Here is a 22,368-nt window from a genome sequence, read left to right as displayed (position 1 = left end):
TTTTTTCTCAGTGGAATGACAACAAAGTTGCTGATGTTGTATCCCTAGGGTTATTCATATTTTCCAATCAATAAATTGTTGGAGCTTCATGTATTTAAGTTCTATTGTCTTGCTCTAATAGCTTTCTAACAACGATAATCTAAAAGGAATAATGTGATCTGGTTCTTGAAGGGAAGATATAATTGAGTACAATTAATGAAGACATAGTTGACAAGCTAAGTAAGCTCGACATAGTAACCTATCACCCATACTTATTTTAATCTTAGAATCACACTTGATATTGAAGATGGAAGAAGGGTGTTCTTCGGAGAATTATAAATTGAACGCGTATTCTTCAATAAGAGGTGTGTCCTCTAACTGGCGTAGGGTATTACTACTGTGAAAAGTAAAAGTCACAAACAATTTTAAATATGAATTGATGCATGGAATTGTAGGCTTAATGGAGAACAATATGTTTTATTCTTATTGCAAATATGGCTAATTCAGTCTTTGATTGGACACACAAGAAGAATATGGATCATATGGATTCAATATCTCAATTAGAAAAATGGATATTTCTACTTGGAAGATCTAACTGTTGCAGTAGAAGTTGATTTATCCAATGCAATATCCTTGAAGCAACATACAATATGTAGTTCCTGTAACCTATCACACATACTTCTTTTAATCTTAGAAAGAACACATAAATTATGTTTCTTTGTTGTCTTCATTATTTGTTTTTCTATTTATTTATTTTTTCACTTCATCGCTCTAGATTTTTTTTAAGTCAATGTTTTCAATTACACAGTAGCTCTGAGAGAAGCAAAACAGGAAAACATATCATAACACGGGAAGAAGTTTAGAAAGTCGAGAACTAAATTTGTAGAAGCTGGCAAACCGATCAAGTTCATTATTCTTTTCTTGGGTTTTTTCTCCTCATTTCCTTCAATCTATTATCTTCTTTTTACATATATATATTTGGTGAAAAGGGCAGCGATACTCACAAAGTGTGGGGACGAGCCTATTGGCTTTCTATATTGATGTAGTTTGTATTTATGTTGAAAAAAAATAACTGTTGATAATTAACTATAGATATAGCAGGCCAGCAATGGTCGGGCTTAAAGGCTAGTTGTTTGTAAAATTGAGGACAGTGTGATAAATCCAAGAAGAAGTGTCTGAATTTTATTGTACAAATTGATGGTTTTATCCCTCCCTCACATATGTTATTACAAATCTCAATTCTAACATAACCGTAATAATCGAAACCGGATAGGGATATAATCGGAAACATCTACTGTTCACCGAATCATTCTCATTAAAGTAGTTAGATAAAAAAAAAATTATAATATTAGTTGTGTCCCTGTGTCTTGATTTTCAGACCTCGCTGTGTTCGAATTGTCGTATTTGTGTCCAACCCCAACATTCGTACCTGTACCCATGCAACACACATTTACAGATATCAAAATGAGAACCAACCCTAAACCCAAGTCCAAGCCCAAGCCCCAAAGTAGCTAGGCTCAACTTATACCCGTTAAAGATGGTGATTTTAGTTTGTTTTAGGCTATGCCCAATAGTGCGCCATCCCACCAAATATGGCAAAAATCGTGATTGTCAAAACACCAACCCATTAACACTATCACTATTATTTTACCTATACATAGCGCGAGTTTTAGCATAATGGCGTATAGTCTACACGCCACTCTGAAAGACGGGTAGAATATATTTTGCTAGCACACCACTACAAATGGCAGGTAGAAAGTGTTTGTACACCACTAGAAGTGGTCTTTGGTAATACTCGCTTGATTTGGGCTACACGCCATTGGGAGAGATGGATAGAAATTCGAATATTTTCTTCACGCCTTTGGCACTGGGAGATGATTTAGAAACCATTAGGTGCCACTTACACCATCCCACTAACATTATCCTTGTGCTATTGTGTTACAGTGGGATAGCGCACAATGCCATTGGACTTAGCCTTACATTCTTTTTTATACAAACTTGACCGTTAAACATTGTATTGTTGTATCTCTTTCCACCTGGCTGGGGTTGCCTACAAATTCTGAAGATCATCCCTACCAATATCAGCTAATTTTACAACTTTTCACTTAGTAAAGAAAAACTTAAACATCATCAAATGATTCTACAAAATTTATCGAAGTTGCCTTTGAATTCTGGCCTGAATTCGTGTCCAGGAAGCATGCGTGCGTTGAAATTGTGTATAGATAAAATTACCCGGTTTACGTCTAGGAAAATACGTTTCTATCGGGCTCATTAAGAATACCTCGACGGACTTTTAAGTTGGTGAGTGAGTTCATACTTTCAAAAGGCAAAGAATAAAGCCGGGCGTGGTAATACTGTAATACTTTTGAAAACTGCGCTACGGCTGTACATCTGTTATCTGTACCATGTGCTAAAAACTGCAAACGAATAACTTTTATTCAAAGTGTTTTTTTTTTTGGAACTCTCCGATTTAATATATATATGGAACCAAGTCATTATGGTACCCGTTAAAGTTTCTAAAGTTTCATCGTACTAAATAACTAGCTAGCTAAAGTGCTGAATTAAACTCAATTCACGATCCAACCAAGTTTGAAAAATGTAGCTTAAAATGCATCATGTATTCATGTATTCATGTATTATCGCTGAATTTTAATCCATGTTCATCTAACGAACTAAATCATCCTCGTCGATTTTATTACCAAATCCATATTTTGTTATTATTAGGTTTGCCACATTGGGGTTGAATTATGATATAGTGACTCAAACTCCATTCGCAGATAGCCACTAAAATTCGTATTAGTTCCTAGTCCAATTCCACGGTTAGACGCAATTGGTAAAACCTACTACTAAACAAAAGAACCTCGTTGAGTTCAAAACCCTTATAGTCTCTTTCCATCCTGTAAAGAAGCCACCAAACATGGGACACCTGTAGAACAAAGATACAGAAAACCACGTGCTCACATGCACAAAAATGCTTAGCTTCCTTCACGCACTTTCCAAACAAACAAAAACCAAACAACTCATCACAGCCCCCACTATCCAGCTGTCCTCTCGTTTCCCCATCCCACTTCCAGCCCAAAAGGTAGTAAAACGACAACTACCTCAGTAACACGTGTTACTCTTTCCCTCACCCTCCTCACCAAATACATTGCTATCGTGTGCCAAGAGAGCACATGCCAGAACCCACACACAGAAAAGAAAGATAACCCGTACAGAAATAGAAAAATCTTATAGCAATGTGAATCTCAATGCAAAATAAACGGACTAGATTTAATCGAATATAACAACTGTCTCATCATCATCAGCAAACAACCATAACAATCACACCAAATAAATAAAAAAATTCAACAAAATGAGAAATTAAAAAAATAATAATAATAACCCCTATTCTAAAAATCTCATCAGATCAGAAAATCTCAAGATCTACATCAATAAAACAGAAGCAAAAACTCCAACTAAAACAGATCCACCCAAAGCAACTCTGTTCAAAGCAGCACCGCTATTAGGACGAGGAGGAGTCCCATCAGGAGATCCAACAGGTGATAAACCAGTACCAGGAGATCCAACTGGAGCCACAGAAGGAGGTGATGGTGGAGAACTAGCTGGAACTTTTGAAGGAGCAGTTGATGGTGTGGGTACAGCAGTTGTAACTGGAGCAGGTGCCTTTGCTGGTGGTGGGGTTGAAGCCTTTGGGGGTGTAGCCAACGGTGGTGACGCTTTTGGTGATGCACCTGGTGCCCTGGTTGGACCTTGTGCTATAACAGATCCAGTAAACATTGCAAAGAGCAAGAACAGACCAACGCTAGAAACTGAAAAGGCCATCTTTGTTATAAACTGTAGAGGATATAATGAACTGTGAGAGAGAAACTACAGAGAGAAATTTGAGTATAGAGATATTTTTTTTGTTGGAGGTTGGTAGTGAAGGTGGGGTTTATATAAGTAGAGTAGAAAGTCGGTTATGTGAGAAAAACGAGTAAAGCGTTATCGTGTAGTCCACGGAGTTGTTTTAAAAGTCTTAGCTGTTTAATGTGAAGAGTGAAGACACAACGTGGTCTAAGCTGTGAAATAGTCTGTGACGCGGTTTTGAATATGGTCGGTTAGTAGAATATGGAAGTAACTACGTGGTGTATAGAATATGGAAGTGTGCTGACTGCCTGACTATCAAAAATTCAAAAGTATCCGTTGATTTTCACTCTTTTAGTGATAAACAAATCAAACTATCCGTTGATAAATTAGTTAATTACTCAGCGAGATTTGTTCAAATTTTTTAAAATTGTTTAAATTTTGGAGTTGTTTGTTCCCAAATTTGTTTTGGTACCTGGAATAGTAGAGATATTATAAATCAGATATTTTAAATGTGGTGTAATTTTAAATCGGACACTGGATTCCGTATTTTATTTTTGGTTTGTGTCACCAATTTTTCGATCGAGATGTTAAATGTTGTGTAAATGTGTAATGTGAGGTATGAGCTTGTAAGTTGCTCGATTCGTGTTTTTTTTTTTTTTTTTTTTGTCTCATACTCTCATATTGATAGATATAGTCATAGCACAAAATATCGTGATATCTATTGAGATTTCAGTGATGGATACAAAAATATCGCAATATATATAGAAATATATAATACTGTAAATATCAGTTATATTTTGATAATATCAACAATATTGTGATATATTGTGATATTTGGAGATATTTAGTGATATTTTGTGTAGTATAATAATTTTATTTAATATTTACCATTATTTTTAAATAAATACAAAAAATATATCGTGATATATCAAAAAATATATATAATATCTATGAAATTTATTTATATGTTGGATATATCTACGATATTTACATGTGAAACAATGTAAAATACTTCAAAAGAGAAAAATATATCCACAATACATATCAAGAAATTGAGTATCGATAAATACTCATATCTCGATATTTTATAGTATGGATATAGTAGCTAGGGCTTCAAATTTCAGTACTGTCAGTACCCTCCACTCTCAACCACTCGTGGCAGACCACGTGTCTAGACTACAAACAGGTCGTGCATACGACCTAGGAAACGTAACCGTTGCAAGCTGGTCAACAGCATCATTAATGACAGATCATTACTTCGTAACGGAAGGAGTAAAACCAATCATCAAGACAGCACAAAAGGGGGATATACGCCTATAAAAGGAGACGTCTTCTCCATCCCAAAAAGGAGGCTAACATTGTCTCCATCTCCCACTCAATCACTCAACATGAACTACGCGTCGACTTGATTCGGTTCATCGAGAAGCTGGATCGTGAGGCAACTTAGAACACCGACACGAAGTTGATCAAACATCTTATACAAATTCTATTCTCCGAGATTGTAAGGTCATGCCTAAACTGTACCTCCACATTGGCGTCGTCTGCCAGTTCGTTTTCTTGAGAAAAAGCATTCACATCATTTTCTCAAGCCCACAAAACTTGGTAAAACCACCAGAGAAGAACAATCAACATTCTTCCATTCAACTATCAATGGCAGTAAGCGAAAAGTCAGCGTTCTAAGAGATAAGTTTACATTCAACTATCATTCATTTATACTAATCTTTAATCTTAGATCAATTCGGATAATCTGTGCACACTTCTATGTTGCAAGATATATTTCAGATTTACATATCACTTGCAAATCAATCCAATTACCAACCCGGTGGTCGCAACTACCACCATATCACACGTTCCTTTACGGCGAATCGGTGACAATACAGATCCAGGAATCCAGCTTACAGGTCACTCCTTACCAGGTCAACTAAGGTGCTGATTTAACCACTCTCAAACAAAAATTTTAGAGCATGTTAATATCAATGAGGAGAAGCGCACACCCGTACAACAACACAACTCATCACAAAGCTATATCAAAACCTCAGCCAAATCTCATGCAAAGACCTCCGCCAGGTCATCCATCAGCTCAGGCCATCCTCAGCTCAGGTCATCCTCAGCCAGGTCATCCTCCTCCAGGTCGTCCTCATCCCGGTCATCCATCAGATCAGCGCATCATCAGCTCAGGTCGGACAAAAATAGAAAAAAGTGATTTTAGAGGGAAAAACAGTGGATTTTGACCTCGAAAATGGCCACCACGGAGCAAAGCTAGGTGGTGACAGCGTGTGAGCCGCCGAGATCTTTCCGAATTGGGCTCACACGCATGATTCTGACAACTGTAGCCAAAGTTATGGCCAAAATACCAAAACACATACAAACTTACTCCAATTAGCTAAAGATCAACTTATCCTCATATCAGCTCATCCTCAGCTCTGCTCATCCTTAGCTCAGGTCGTCCTTAAGATAGGTCATCCTCAGCTCAGCTCAACTCATCCTCAGCTCAGGTCATCCTCAAGATAGGTCCTCCTCAAGTCAGTTCATCCTCAGCTCAACTTATCCTTAGAACAGCTCATCCTCAGCTCAAGTCGTCCTCAAGACAGGCCGTCCTCAAGTCAGCTCAACTCATCCTCAAAACAGCTCATCCTCAGCTCAGGTCGTCTTCAAGACAGGCCCCTCCTCAAGTCAGCTCATCCTCAGAATAGCTCATCCTCATAACAGCTTATCCTCATCTTAGCTCATCCTTAACTCAGGTCGTCCTCAAAACAGGCCATCCTCAAAATAGCTCATCCTCAGCTCAGCTCATCCTTAGCTCAGGTTATCCTCAAAACAAACCATCCTCAAAATAGCTCATCCTCAGATCAGTTCATCCTAAAAACAAACCATCCTCAAAACAGCTCATCCTCAGATCAGTTAATCCTCAGCTCAAGTCGTCCTCAAGACATGCTGTCCTTAAGTCAGCTCTCACTCGAATTGCAAAATGGAAGCTCACTCCCTTGCAGTTTATTGCAAGCCAATCAAGCTGGGGGCTAGCCATAGCCACCTCCGAACTGGGACAAGTTATTTCACTGGGGCTAAACAACATTAACACCCACAAAGGGCTGCTTCTACTATGAACTGGGGGTTAGTGATAAGCACGCTAGCTAAAGTTAACGATCAGTCATAGTAATGCCCCCAAAAGACTTACTAATCAGCCAGCTCAAATGGCATCTATGACAACAATAGCGCCCCCAAAAGGCAAGTTATCAACCAATCAGTTTGAGGCCCTATTAAGGATCAAGTTCGAACCACGCACTACGATGTCAGATCGCAATCAAGGACGTTCAACGAGGAACAACCACCATAGTGACGCCCCCAAAAGGCGTACAATCAACTTAACACCAACGCCAGGGTTAAGCTTGATTCAACCATAGTGACACCCCAAAAGGCTAGCTATCAACTATAGTGACGCCCCTAAAAGGCTGGCCATCAACCATAGTGACGCCCCCAAAAGGCTAACTATCAACAAAAACGCCCCAAAAAGGCGTACAATCAACTTAACACCAACACCAGGCTTAAGTTTGATTCAACCATAGTGACGCCCCCAAAAGACTAGCTATCAACCATAGTGACGCCCCCAAAAGGCTAGCTATTAACTATAGTAACACCCCCAAAAGGCTAGCTATATATCAACCATAATGACGCCCTCAAAAGGCTAACTATCAACAAAAATGCCCCCAAAAGGCGAACAATCAACTTAACACTAACTCCAGGGTTAATGTTGATTCAACCATAGTGACGCCCCCAAAAAGCTAGCTATCAACCATAGTGACACCCCCAAAACGCTAACTATCAACTATAGTGACGCCCCCAAAAGGCTAGCTATCAATCATTGTGACTCCCCCAAAAGGATAGATATCAATCATAGTGACGCCCCCAAAAAGCTAGCTATAAACTATAGTGATGCCTCCAAAAGGCGTACAATCAACTTAACACCAACGCCAGGGTTAAGCTTGATTTAACTGTAATTACCACTCAAAGGCTAATTAATTATCAGTCAAAACCAATCTACAAACTACAATCTACGCACTACGAGCTACGACATACGATTTACGATCTACGCATTACAAGCTACGATCTGCGCACTACAACGTAGGACCTGCCACATCAAACTCCCAACAAAGCTCTAAGTAACAAACGACATCCAGTTTACAAACACAAAAAAATTAAATTCGCAGCAATCTCTATTTCCAACCAAGTAAGACACGCGGTCTCATTTATTATCTTTCTTTACACCATTATTCTACAAACATTGATATAAAGAAAGGGGGCTATGTCAGTATCCTCTACTCTCAATCACTCGTGGCAGACCACATGTCCAGACTACAAGCAGGTCGTGCATACGACCTAGGAAATGTAACCGCTGCAAGATGCTCAATAGCATCATTAATGACACTTCATTACTTCGTAACGAAAAGAGTAAAACCAATCATCAAAACACCACAAAAGGGGGATCTACGCCTCTAAAAAGAGGCGTTTTCTCCATCCCAAAAAGGAGGCTGACATTGTCTCTATTTCCCACTCAATCACTCAATATGAACTACATCTGACTTGATTCCAGTTCATCAGATAACTGGATACGTATGCAACTCAGAACACCGATCTGAGTTCAGTCAAACATATTATACAAACCCTATTTTCTGAGATTGTAAGTTCATGCTTAAACTGTAACTCCACAAATACCATGTTGAAATACACAGTTCAAAATAATGAACATCTGACAACTGTTGCCTAGCTAATTTAAAATCACTTTTATATATGAAATTCGAATGGTTGAAGTGTTCAAATGAAACTTTAGGTCTGTAGTATTATACAATTAACCTGGATGTTTTGGCGTAGTCTCAATTTCAATGCCATATTGCCATTAGCCAATTTGCCCTGGACAGAACTATAACTTGGTACTAGGATAAATTGATTTTGATATCCTTGTGAGTTGTGCTCCTCTGTGAGAATAATAGTAAACTAAAATAGTTCAATAATAAAAAGTACACATAGACATAATAAACTATTTTATCCGACAACTAGCCGTTTGAATTTGTAGGACAGCTTACAAGGAAGAAAAAGTGAAAAACAGGTCAGACTTCAAAGTGAAATATAAAACAATTCTCATTTTCGGAAGTATGAAGTATCAACTTAATTTGGCAACTAAGAGCATATTTAAGAGAACTACAAAAAAAAAAAAAAAAAAACCAAAATTTTGAACAAAAAAAACACCAAATCAAAAAAACACAAAGCAACTTTAGGAGCAATATTAAATTTTCGACATCAAACTACGCGGTTTTGGATAAACCGCGCCATATAGTTCCACTAAAACCCAACTGACATACCCAAGCCCACGCGGTTTTGAGAAAATCGCGTCATGTATCGCATATAAACTTCTTTCTTTTTTTTCTTTCCCAATCTCTGGCGCGATTTTCACAAAATTGCACCATATAAGCCCAATTAGAAGCCCAATCCCACGCGGTGTTGGCAAAACTGCGATCCCAATTTCTAGCGTGGTTTCACAAAACCGCACTATATAAGCCCAATTAGAAGCCCAAGCCCACGCGGTGTTGGTAAAATCGCATGAGTGATTTAATACAGCACCAAATCTAGAACCAAATATTGACTGATTTGGTATTTGGTTTGGTGTTTTTTTGGTATTTTCATAAACATGTGACTCTCCTGAAGTTGAAAAAACACCAAATTGTTGGAAATTTGGTGTTTGATGCTAGGTTGATATCACTTCTAAATATGTTCTAATGAAGGTAAGATAGGTAAAAAAAAACACTGATGATGAATATCATACTTAGGGCTGTCAATGGGTTTCGATAACCCGATAACCGATCCGAATCAAACTGATAAAAAACGGTTTGGATTGGGATAATTTGATTTATTTTCTATCGACCTGAAACCGAACCGAACTGAACCGATAAGATATTGGTTTGGTTTCGGGTTTGCCCTCTACCGAACCGATATGAACCCAAACCGATAAGATGACATTTTAGTAATATTTATGATTAATTTTGTATATGTTTATCAATTATGTGATTGAAATTAATTGATTTAATTTAAAATTTAATTGATTTTATAGTTTTCGGTTCGGGTTCGGTTTGCAATATTTCTTATCGGTTCGGTTCGGTTTCGGATTCTCAATTTTCTTATTGGTTTGGTTTGGTTTCGGATTCCTAACTTTCTTATCAGTTCAGGTTCGAATTTTCCAAAAGCCGACCTAAACCGATCCATTGACAGCCCTAATCATACTAATAATGGGCTGGAAGCTTTTCGTCCAAACTAGAGAAAAGTTCCACTCCTCAGCAATTCGGACTACAAATGTTTTTTTTCCACATCAGCAATTTCATAAAAATAATACTATGAAATTTTTTTTAAAAAAAAAACATAAAAAACCAACCAAAACCCGACAGACTTTGGTCTTAAACGCTGAGGACTGAAGTCTTTTCCACCAAGCTAAGGATAGTTTAGAAATTGAGTAGTTGAGCACTTGAGCACTACAAATTGCAAAATATCGTGCATTTATATTTTGAGGCATCGCCGAGTTTCCTTAACAACGGCCATGATATTTCATTTGCGTCTTCTAAAATAGTAGTTGCATTGATATGATGATATCTTAGAATATTGTAGTGTCAATATTTTGATGTCTGCTAAAACTTGAGCTATTTTGTAGTGTCAATATTTTGAAGTCAAATTGGCAATACGAATGAAATGTGCTTGGCACAGGCAATTTTTATTTATTTATTTTTTCATACATCTCTTGGGAAGCTGATTGACGGTTCATAATGGTCCTTATCATGGAAGGGGAAGGGGTCGTAGACCGATAGACCTAAAATGTCTTTCTGTTGGTCCCTGGTGGAATCATTTGTTGCTCTAAATCGATGGACAAACATAGAGTGCATTGGTAGGCCATTTATTGCTCACAATAAGGAACATGTGTGACTTGCCAATTGCTTGTAAGCAACTCCAGTCCAGAATTGCACTCGTGCTACCTGCCGACCTCAAAGGCCAATTACCAGTTTACCACATAGCATTCAGGGGAAATAGCAGGAATAAAATGTGTAGAAGTGGGCAATAATCAGCAATTAGCATCATATAGTTGGTACCAGAAATTTAAGGTTTGAATATGACAATTACAGCGAAGCTTTGCTAGTTCAGGACTTGAAGTTTGATATGTGATAGCGATATTTTCAAGTCTCCAAGCGAAGAAGTTTCATAAGAGTAAAACAGAGAGAAACATAGAAGTTGGTTCAAGTGGTTCAACAGCATTTTAAACCCCCTTAAGAAAGAGACCGAATATGTTCACCAGCACTTATGCCGGTAGAATCTACCAGGCCTCTAGTAGCCCACGTGTCATAGCTATCATTAATTTCCATTTTTCCTTTTATTATTAATTTTAACAAATCAAATTGTTCCAAGATTCTCTCCGTTAATTCTTGCGTTCTCCACAAAAGAAGTTCCCTACAACTTCTCTCTCTCCCCGTTTCTGTTCTCCACTCATGGTTTACTCGCACATATATACAAGGTTTCCACTTTTGAGTATAAGGAAAGACAAGTAGTTAGAAACATAGAGGGCGGGAATATGCACATATAGGGAAATCATACTTTCTAAAAGTGTACAACATATATTGAAGTACCTTAAGTTAACACATTTTTTGGTTTTCAACACTTGCCTCATTGCCTGAGACCATGTGAAAGGAAGAAAGGACCGTCGTTAGTTTCAAACTCTCTCGACTACCCAACTTTGTCTAATGTGCTGATACTTAAGTTGCACTTTAGAAAAGGCCAAGTCTATAGAAATTTAATGAAAATCTGAGGAAAAATTTAATGCAGCACCCCTACACTGTCATGCTTTAGAAGACGAAGAAATATAAGACTTAATGGCTGAAGCAAGAAGGTTAGAAGCGAACATCTATTCCAAATTCCAAATTTCTAATAAGCACATACAAGCGAGAATTCATCCCAAAGTTATCCTAAAAGCCAAAACATCTTATTGCGTGCAAGTCAAACTAAAAAATCCTCAGCACCATTAAAAGTACGCAATTGTAAGAATTTTCCGCCTCCAGAAATAGTGTTTGACAATGTCTTAACTACTTAAAGATTAATAGTAACGACTAATCAATTATCTGATGTACTCAAGATAATGATATCATCTTCCTAGTTCTTGTTTATTGATATTATCTGGTAGAGGAGATGAAGAATGAGAGAGAGAGAGAGTGCATCTTTTGTGGGTGAAAATATTGGCACATCTTTATTTTAATTATTTCCATATATATCGTTTAGAAAAATAAAAAAAAAAAATAAAAAATAAAAAATAAAAAGTTTTATTAACAAATGTTTCTTTACACGTGGCCACTAGGGGCCACTAGGGACGATAGTAGATTCTGAGTCCGAATTTGTTCACCAGCATATTTGGCGGGTGAAATCCACCAGCGCTGTCCATGTGTATTACTAAAACTCTTTTTTATTTTTTATTTTTTTTTAGAGAAACTAATTAAAAATAGATATGCAAAAAACTAATAAAGGAAATAACTATTTTCTCTACGATTTTCTCTCCAAAATATTGGAGCACTCTCTCTCCCACTTCCCATCAACTTCTGTTCTCTCCCTCCATCCCTCTCTCTTCTCTACGAGTACTTACTTTTTTTTTTTTTTTTTTTTTTTTTAATGGAACCAATATTTGGAATGACATTCAACAGTGTTAAACATGCTCATAATTTATGCAATGTTATTTGTTCTTGTTCTAGTATTGATATCAATTCATCTTATTTCAATAGCTAATATGTCTAATAACTTGAGTACAATTATAATGGTGGAGATTTATCCTGAAGTATAATGCCTACTGAAAACAAAGTAATATCCTCTGTTTTTGTACTCTGTACTAAATTAGGCATGTAACTTGTAGTGGCCAGATGAGGACATTTTTCTCGGCTTCTTTGGAGACAAGAAAGAATTTGTTCTAGTAGGTTGAGATAAAAACAGTAACTGAAAGAATAGTAACTTGGATACAAGAAAGAATTTGTTCTAGTCGGTTGAGATAAAAATAGTAACTGAAAGAGTAGTAACACAAGAAACAAAAATCCATGTGTAAGGCTCAAGATTTTGTTTGTGGTTGAAAGGAAAAATCATAGTAGTTTCCTATCTTCTTGCTTGACCCCCTTGTTGAAAATTATTAAAACTAGTGGAGAAGAAGAGGAACGAGTGAGAGAGAAGAAGTGGGAGAGAGAGTATGGAGGGTTTGGGGAGAAAGAAAATTATTAAAACGTGGAGAAAAAGAGGAAGAGTTGGGAGAAAAGAAGTGGAAGAGAGTACGAAGGGTTTGGGGAGAAAATCTTGGATGAAATATTTATTTCTTGGAATATTTTCTGTTAATTAAAAAAAAATTAAATGAAGAGTTTTATTAAATGATTTCGCTGACACGTGGGCTAATTTTAGCGCTGGTAAATATCACCAACAAATATGTTGGTGAACAAATTCGGACTCGTAGATTCTACCATCAAAACTAGCTGGTGGACAAATTTGGACTCCATAAAAAAACCTGTTGAAAGTTGCCCTTAAGGGATAAAATGATATTCGCTATAGGCACCTTCCATTTTATATATATCCGTTTACAACACTTTTTATATAACGTTTTATATAATATTCTTTGAAAAATATGAATTAAGCCTTGATTCCTTGTAGATATGATCTTCACACTATAGTGATCATCTCCACAAAATATATACTCATTTGAAAACTCCTAACCATGAGAAAAATTGTTCTCAACTTATGAATTTTTATCAACGGTCCAAAACTATCAATTTTGTAATCCTATTTTGGCAAACTTAAAAATCAACAATAGACCTGAATTTTTGTGGAGGTCATATCCATGGTAAGAACATCTCATCCACTAAAAATTAGCCCTTAAAACATCTTGAAGGGTTCGGTGGGGATATTGTATAAAACGTTACATAAAAATTAAATAGTTTTCTAGCTTTTAACCCCCAGTTCTTTCATCTAGAGGTTTACTCCCCCAAGATCACAATACATCCAAGTTAACTGTTATTTTTTTGGTCAATGCATGTAAAAAAACTTCATTGCCCTTTGTCCTTTTAATAGTTTTCTAGTTTTGCACCCCTAGATGGTAGTGATGGTGTATAGCCGTCGGATATAGTTCACAAGATCGTGACATGTGTCCTAGATGATTTGAATTTAAATTTTGTATTTGCCAAAGTCACAGGCTATTTATGTAATTATACCTAAAAAAGGGCATTAGAGTCTTTTCATTTGTATTGACCAAAAATATTACGGTCAAACTCAGTTGACTTGGATGTGTTGTGGTCTTGGAGGGGTAAACCTCTAAATGAAAGAACTAGGGGGGTAAAGCTAATTGACCTAAGTTATGGGGGGTAAACCTCTAGATGAAAGAACTGGGAGGGATAAAACTAATTAGCCTAAGTTCTGGGGGGTAAAATTAGAAAACTATTAAAAGGACAAAAGACAATGAAGTCTTTTTACAAATTTTGGGGGGGGAGGGGGGGGGTAGGTAGGTAAAGCTAGAAAACTGAAAATTAAATAGTGTTACGGAACCTACCCCTATATATATTACAAGTTTGTCATTGTCCTAAAAATCATGTTTTGTATTGGGCATCTTCTAACTACATCAAAGTAACCTATTGCAACCTCCTCTAGCCCTTCACCATACACCCACTAAACTCTAACTAGTGATAGAATGAAGTTTGCAATCTTTTTGCCTTTTCCTAATGTGTTCAATTCTCTAGCGATAGAATGAAGTTTGCAATCTTTTTGCCTTTTCCTAATGTGTTCAATTCTCTAGCTTTGATGTAATTTCTCTTCCTTATCATCAATATTATTCTTATGCTTCTTTCGAGTCGGGCTTCTAGAAGGCGGGTTATTCATGTCATCATCATCGTTTCATCTAAAGACATTATTTGTTGTCCTTAGAAGTTGAAGCAGTAAAATTTTTTGCTCTTTGCATAGATTCCAAGGTTTCTTCTACTCGTTTTGATATTCTTTAATCAACAAAATTAGACTGAAGATAAGTGACAATTTCATCAACTTTGTACAAACTAGTTTATCTTGTTGGACTCAATTCGATGACGTGGTACCCAATCCAATTTTCTTATCTTTCTCGCCACAAAGCTAGGCAAATCACCTGAAAGTTTTGGCTTGGGCCACCACATCGTAGGAAGCACTTCCCACCGACTTCACCATATGCTGGAAGCAATTCCCATCGCCTTCGCTAGATCACTTGAAGCACTTCCCAACAATTCACTATTAATTCACTACCTAAAAATGTTTCACTGTCAAGTCGTTGGTCTAGTCTTCGTTCAACATCACCAAGTCGTCTAGGAGGGTATAAAGCAGCACCATCAGGTTGTTTGGTAAAACAAAAAGTCAGTTCGATATAACCAAATCGTCTGGGAGAATCTAAAGCGGCATTACTAAGTCGTTTGGTCAATAAAAATGGCCAAAAAATAGAAACTGTTTTAAAAAGAGAAAAAACAGGAGCACTGTTTAAGAAGAAGGAACTATTATTATATCCCACAAACAGAGAGTGATCCCCCAGGCTTCGAATCTCCATCGACTTATTAGGTGTCCCAAAATCTAACTTAAGAGCATTTGCAATGCAAGTCATAACTATCACCCCCTCTATCACCGCCACCTCCTCACTTTTCACCCCCTCTATCACCAACCCGGTGATAAACAAGGTGAAGCTGTGCAATGCAAAGGTGATAAAAAACATCTCGGACGGGATGTTAGATTCCGTCTGGAGTTTTTATAACGAGACGGAATGTAACATCCCGTCTGATATTTTATAACGAGACGGGATGTAACATCCCGCCCCGATGGCTCAATACCAACAGACCAAGAGCGGGCTCCATTTTCACTTCATTTCCAGCCCAAAATTCGATTTTGTAGCCTCCATTCACAACCTTTGAACACAAATTTCCATTCATAATGACTTCTCCATCCCCCAACCCATCCCCACCAAGCTCACCACATCAAGAGCATTCAGATGGTTTGGAAATGTCAAAATTTCCAAAAAAGGGGCAAAAGGGATCGTCGTCGAGAACGCGTAATGTGGGCGAGGAGGGACGAAATTGAACTTGGGTTTAATTTTCCACCGCGTTAAAATCGAGGACCACCCACCATTAAGCGTCAACATCGGTCCCACGTAGCAAATCGAGTGGCGGAATCTCAAGTAAGTTTTTGATTTTTTTTTTTAAGTTAATTATTATTATTTATGTTAGTTTATATCAAGTTTGTTGTTGTTTGAATTTGTCGATTATTATTTTAGTTTGAATTTGTATTAGTTTATATTAGTTTATTTTAGTTTGAATTTGTCATTATTATTTTAGTTTGAATTTGTATTAGTTTATATTAGTTTATTTTAGTTTGAATTTGTCATTATTATTTTAGTTTGAATTTGTATTAGTTTATATTAGTTTATTTTAGTTTGAATTTGTCATTATTATTTTAGTTTGAATTTGTATTAGTTTTTATATTAGTTTATTTTAGTTTGAATTTTTGTCATTATTATTTTAGTTTGAATTTGTATTAGTTTATATTAGTTTATTTTAGTTTGAATTTGTCGTATTATTTTAGTTTGAATTTGTATTAGTTTATATTAGTTTATTTTAGTTTGAATTTGTCATTATTATTTTAGTTTGAATTTGTATTAGTTTATATTAGTTTATTTTAGTTTGAATTTTATCGTATTGCGTGTTTGTTGAATGTAGGAAGTACACTTATGGAAAGTCGTTGTGCACTTTCAAATGTTGTGTCGTGGTGGCGTTGTATGAAATCAAAAACGGATCCTAATTTTGTCACGATTACCGATATTATATCCGGCCACACCATTTGGGAGTTTTTAATTGTAATTTGGGACAAAATGATCGAGGCGTTGTTGTTTGGGATAGTTGGCGGTGGTGGCCAACTACCCACACATTTCATTTCCCATGGGGTGAGCTTGGGATTACCCCTCTTGATTTCACAATGCTCACGGGTATCCCAATTGGTTATGGAGATGCCGTTCCTTTTTGATGAAACTTTAGAGGTTTTACTACGGCGATGAGTTTCTTTGAATGTTTTGATTTGGTTGAAGATGATGAGCAAGACGAAGTTTTTGAGATTATCGAATTTAAGTTTAAGGGAGGAGCTATAAATATGAGTTGGTTTACGGTGAGATATTTGAATAGACTCAAGGAGAAGCCGAAAGACTATCATATTGGTGAGGAGTCGATCCACGTAAGTATGCGTGCCTTCCTCTTCTACTTTGTTGGTGCGGTATTATTTGGATATGCCGATAGTTATTTACGTATCGGGTGGATGGTCTTTGTCTCGGGCGTAGAGGATGTGGGATTATGGACCGGGTCAATCCATCTTAGCATACCTTTTGGTGGCTAGACCTCATGATTGAGACGAAAAGCCGCTAAAGGCAATTTGAAGCGGCTTTGTTTGGATTATACCGGTAAGTCTTATTTATTAAGTTATTGTTTCATTTCATTTATTTATCTAATTATTAATGTTGACATGTTTATATATATATTGATATTGTATTTTATCTATTGATGACAAGATTGGTAAAATGCGAGCATTTTAGGTGTGATGCATCCTGTGTTGAAGAGGTTGGAAGAGGATGAGACTCATGACCGATTCCACGTATTCAAGCATGGGGGCTTCATCGTGAGGCGAGGGGTATGGGGACCTATCACATAATATTCATAACACTCGTCGCCAGATTGAGCTTTTAGGAGCTAGTCGAATTGAAGTGGCAACCCCGGGCGAGTCCTTCATCTTTCGGACCCTTATCGCGGATATTCCGGATGTTCCAGAGAACACCGAAAATACCGTAGACTATCATATATGTGTCATAGAGCAAGGTTTCTTTCTCGTGGCTGAATGATACTTATAGGGTCGGCCAACGCATGGTACCTTTGGGGACGGATGTTGGCGGCAAGTATCCGGAGAGATTGTTATACCTTACCCACCACCTATGGATATAATGACCTCGATATTCTTCCCGCCGTTCTTTCACACTATAGAGCAAACCCAAATGAGTGGCCGACGCATCGACTTTTCGGTTTTCACGGCTGACTATGACTTATATTGGAAGAGGGTTGGTCGAGGTCTCTTGCTAGGGTGCGTTATACGGGGCACCAATTTTGAAGGGGTTACTACGGAGCATTGAGGCCCGACATTCATTTCGGGAGGAGTGGAGTTGCCCGCATCCACGGCCAGGGGTGTTTCATGATATTCGGATGCCGAAAAGAACTCCACGAGATATTTGATGATGATGACCTTTGGCATTGGAGCATGATTACTTTCGGGGGCAAGATATGAGAATACCTATTCCACCGATGATGCCATGATGGTAGCAGATTTGTCGATCTGATTCGGCGGTTAGCCGAGGTTAGTATGATTTGAATTTATTTATGATTTGTTATTATTAGTATTCACTATAACCCCTAACTTGCATTTGTTTTGTTAAACGGGATGAAGTAAGGTCGAGCTCCTTAACTACTGACTCTCTCACTTATGCTATCGTGAGTCCTTCATGGAGTCCTCTCGTCGCAGTTTTGAGTACTTACAAGAAGAACGCGTGTCGAACTTTGGAGCTTGAGGCGTGTGCAAGAGTTGGAGAATCTTTGGAAGTGGAGTACCTCAAGCTCAAGCTCAACCGTAGAGGCGACAACGACGTGGGGGAGAGCTCTTGACCGGCCTTCGTAGGGGAGGAGGTCTCGATAGATATTTTTTGTAGTTTTAATAATAACCGTGCGCCATTACTTGTCTTATGGCGTTTGGGATTGTTGTTTGTAATGAATTTTTGATTAGCAGGTTTTTCTTTGATGAGTTTTGGATATGAATATGTCATTAAACAAAGGAGGTTATGTCCAATTTTTTAAGAAATTATAAGTTAGTTTTTACCGAAGTTTACGTGTTAGACTTGGGTGTTGTTCATGATTGTTGTTTGTCTTCTTTATTATTTTCAAAGTATATTAGCAGGTTTTTATATGAATATGTCAATAAAACAAATGAGGTTATGGCCAAAAAAATTAAAACTTATAAGTTAAGTATGTTTCCAAAAATGGAACATTCGTTTTTCGTTCACATTTGTTTCACTAATTTCGGTCATTGTTTGTTGAAAGAAATTTTTAGTTTGGAATATCACTCATTTTGCAGGTGGTTTGGTTACGGCCAGTTATAGCCGGAATATAGTGTATGGGGATACCGAGACGGAATGTAACATCCCGCCCTGGTTTTTAGACCGAGACGGAATGTAACATCCCGGCCCGGTTTTTAAGCCCTCCTTTCTGCGCATTTTACTATTCCAAACAATGCAATTATGGATGGTGGCCCATTTGGAATTATTGAGGGTACATGGATAGACATTTGGATACAATGTGTTGTCACTTGGAGAGTGAACAAAAATCTAATAAAATGTGTTGTCAATTGGTAAGTGGACCAAAATCAAAGTATCACATGTGACCTTATCATATGTGACCTTACCTTTCATATTTAGTTTTACTCTTCTATCTTTTATATCAAACAAACAACATAGCCATCTTCTTCCCCACAACCAAGCTAAAAATAGGAAAAATGTCTAGAGAAGAAAGAATTACATATAACCAAAGGTTATGGGGAGGATCTAGTAGTAATAGTTCGTCTTCTGGTTTCACCGGGTCGTCTTCTGGTACTTCTGATGAAGATGACTACATGGAAAGAGTAAGAGATGAGCATAATGATATGATGAGGCGAAGGAGGAGGAGGAGGTTGTTATTATTATCCTTTGGGGCAAGCAGCCATTGAAATTGAAGATGTGGATCTGAGACAAACGCGGTGGATGGATTAGAGTACACGTTTAGAGATGGTGGTGATTTCAAGAAACAAAAGATAATGAGGGATTACTTCACAACACCTTGTAGGTGGCCTCCTCATAAGTTTAGGCGAAGGGTACAGGATGACAAGAGAGCTTTTATGTATATGTTGCATCTTGTTGCATCATTCGACGATTACTTTAAAGACAAGGTGGATGGATTGGGTCGGCAAGCAATTTCGGGTTACAAAAGGGACTAGGCTGCGGTTGCACAATTAGCAACCGGTTGTTCTTTCCGATTCAACGGATGAGTATTTACAAATTGGAGATTCCCACAGCAAATGTATCTATGAAGCGTTGGTGCAAGGCAATTATCACGGCGTTTGAGGAAGAGTACTTGAGGCGAATGCTAGGATATTAGCTGAAAATGCAGCAAGGGGTTTTCCAGAATGCTTGGATCAATCGATTTGTATGCATTGGGTGTGGAAGAATTGCCCAAGTGGATGGGCTGGAACACATGTAGGGTACAAGAAGGAACCAACTTTGATACTTGAAGCCGTTGCTTGAGACAAACATTGTTGGATCGGCATTGCTTCTTCGCCTACTGGGTTCGAGATAATGACATTAACGCGTGCTTCATCGTTCTCATGTTTTGAATCATTAGAGCAAGGTGATTGCATTTAATGTGAATGGTAATGACTATGATATGGGATATTATCTTGCTGATGGTATTTACCCAAAATGGGGCACATTTGTTCAAGCCATTCGTTATCCAAGAAATAAGCATGAAAAGATCTTTACTCAACGTCAAGAAGCTGCAAGAAAGGATGTTGAAAGGGCGTTTGGAGTTTTTGAGCACGATGGCATATTGTTAAGGCTTCTTGGCGTTGTCATAGTGTTGTTGTTCTTGGAGATATAATGAAGGCATGCATTATAATGCATAATATGATTGTTGAGAATGAAGCGTGAAAGTGGAGTTTGGAATTGGAAAGGTCGAGGAAAGAAACAATACCCGCTCTCTTCGGGAAGATGATGGTTTTCATTTTGTCTATCAGATGATTGAAGCAAGAAATAAGATCAGAAATGAAGTTACACATACTAATCTTCAAAAGGACTTAGTTGAACATGTTTTTAATTGGACTGGCATTGAAGAAACAGCAGATCCGGTACCAATTTATGATCCAAATTGGTCGGATCCAGATGAGGGAGAAGGAGGCGAAAATTAAAATGGAAATGAAAATGTATTTCCTATGTATTTCCTAACGTGAACTATTAAGTTCCAACGTATTTCCTATGTATTTCCTATGTATTTCCTAACGTGAACTATTAAGTTCCAACGTATTTCCTATGTATTTCCTATGTATTTCCTAACGTGAACTATTAAGTTCCAACGTATTTCCTATGTATTTCCTATGTATTTCCTAACGTGAACTATTAAGTTCCAACGTATTTCCTAATGTATTTCCTAATGTATTTCCTATGTAGTTCCAACGTATTTAATCAGTTGTATTTTAATGAACTATATTACAATGTATTTTAATTTGATTGGTAATTGTATTTCTATGAAAATAATTATATTGGACAGAACATACATAGTGCATTAATTAAAAAAAACAGTTAGATAAAAATACATAGTTCATTAATTAAAAATACAATGAAATTAAAATACATAGTGCATTAATTAAAAAGACAGTGAAATTAAAATACATAGTGCTTTAATTAAAATAAAATACTAGATAATTAAAATACATAAGCTTAGTTAGAGCTAGAACCACCTCTAGCCCTTCCCCATTCAGCACGTATTTCAGCTTGTTGTTGCTCGATTATAAAAGCGGTATCGGGATGGAGGACACTTGTATCGGTCGCTAAAATCTTAGCTTCATATTGCATCTTTTGAAGCCGATTTTTTTCCAATTGAACCTGATTTTTTTCTGCTTGAATCCGATTTTTTTCTTCTCTTGCCATCACAGTTCTTTGACCATATGCAAGTTCCCTTTCCCTAAGTTCTAAGCATTTTTGTGTTTCATTTGCATCCTGTGCAAATGTATCCTCTAAACGTGTAAAGTAACCCTCCAACATACCAAATGATTTTTCTTGGTTCCTTTTGGACTTGGCTTTCTTCGATCCAAGAGGACGCTCCATTTCTTTTGGACGCTCTATTTCTTGAGAACCCTCCAATTCAACTCCACCAACACTTGGTGAATTAGAAGTTGAATCTTCACCATCATTTTTGCGACCTTTTCCCTTTGTGGGGCGGCTTGACCTTGCCTCAAAAAGCGTTACTCCACTTTGGATTATCCTTGAGTATAACGTAACAATGATCAAGTGAAAAAAAGCGATTTTTTCTTGTAGTTGGTGCGTCATCCTTGCCTCGGACAACTAAAAAAAAAAAAAATGGTGGTAATTAGACTAAAATAATCACTAGGACTAAGATAATTAAACTGCAATAATAATTAGACTAAGATAATAATTAGACTAAGACTAAAATGGAAATAATAAATACACTAAGATAATTAGGCGAAGGCGGAAATAATTAGACTAAGACTAAGATAATCAATAAATTCCAAATTGACAACGCGTTGTAATTACCGGCTTTGTATTGTTGTACCACTTGCATGTCGAGCCTCCACCGCATTCACAATTGCAACAAATTTGTTCATCATTTTTTGAAATATATTTCCACCTTCCGCTAATTGAATCGAGAC

General features: G+C 37.2%; 1 protein-coding gene across 1 annotated transcript; it reads right to left on the bottom strand.

The window, feature by feature from the left end:
• Positions 1-3,189: 3,189 nt before the first annotated feature.
• Positions 3,190-4,330, bottom strand: LOC147501990 (uncharacterized). Its single transcript, XM_086606972.1, has one exon. It carries the CDS (start codon positions 3,799-3,801, stop codon positions 3,403-3,405), a length of 399 nt encoding a protein of 132 aa, XP_086463098.1. The 5' UTR covers positions 3,802-4,330; the 3' UTR covers positions 3,190-3,402.
• Between the last annotated feature and the right edge of the window lie 18,038 nt (positions 4,331-22,368).

The sequence above is a fragment of the Coptis chinensis genome, chromosome 4 (assembly GCF_015680905.1).
Source record: "Coptis chinensis isolate HL-2020 chromosome 4, ASM1568090v1, whole genome shotgun sequence".
Classification (NCBI taxonomy): domain Eukaryota; kingdom Viridiplantae; phylum Streptophyta; class Magnoliopsida; order Ranunculales; family Ranunculaceae; genus Coptis; species Coptis chinensis.
This window is presented reverse-complemented; position numbering and strand designations above follow the sequence as displayed.

Coding starts and splice junctions, on each gene's coding strand:
- LOC147501990 (XM_086606972.1), bottom strand. CDS start 3,801: ATGGCCTTTTCAGTTTCTAGCGTTGGTCTGTTCTTGCTCTTTGCAATG.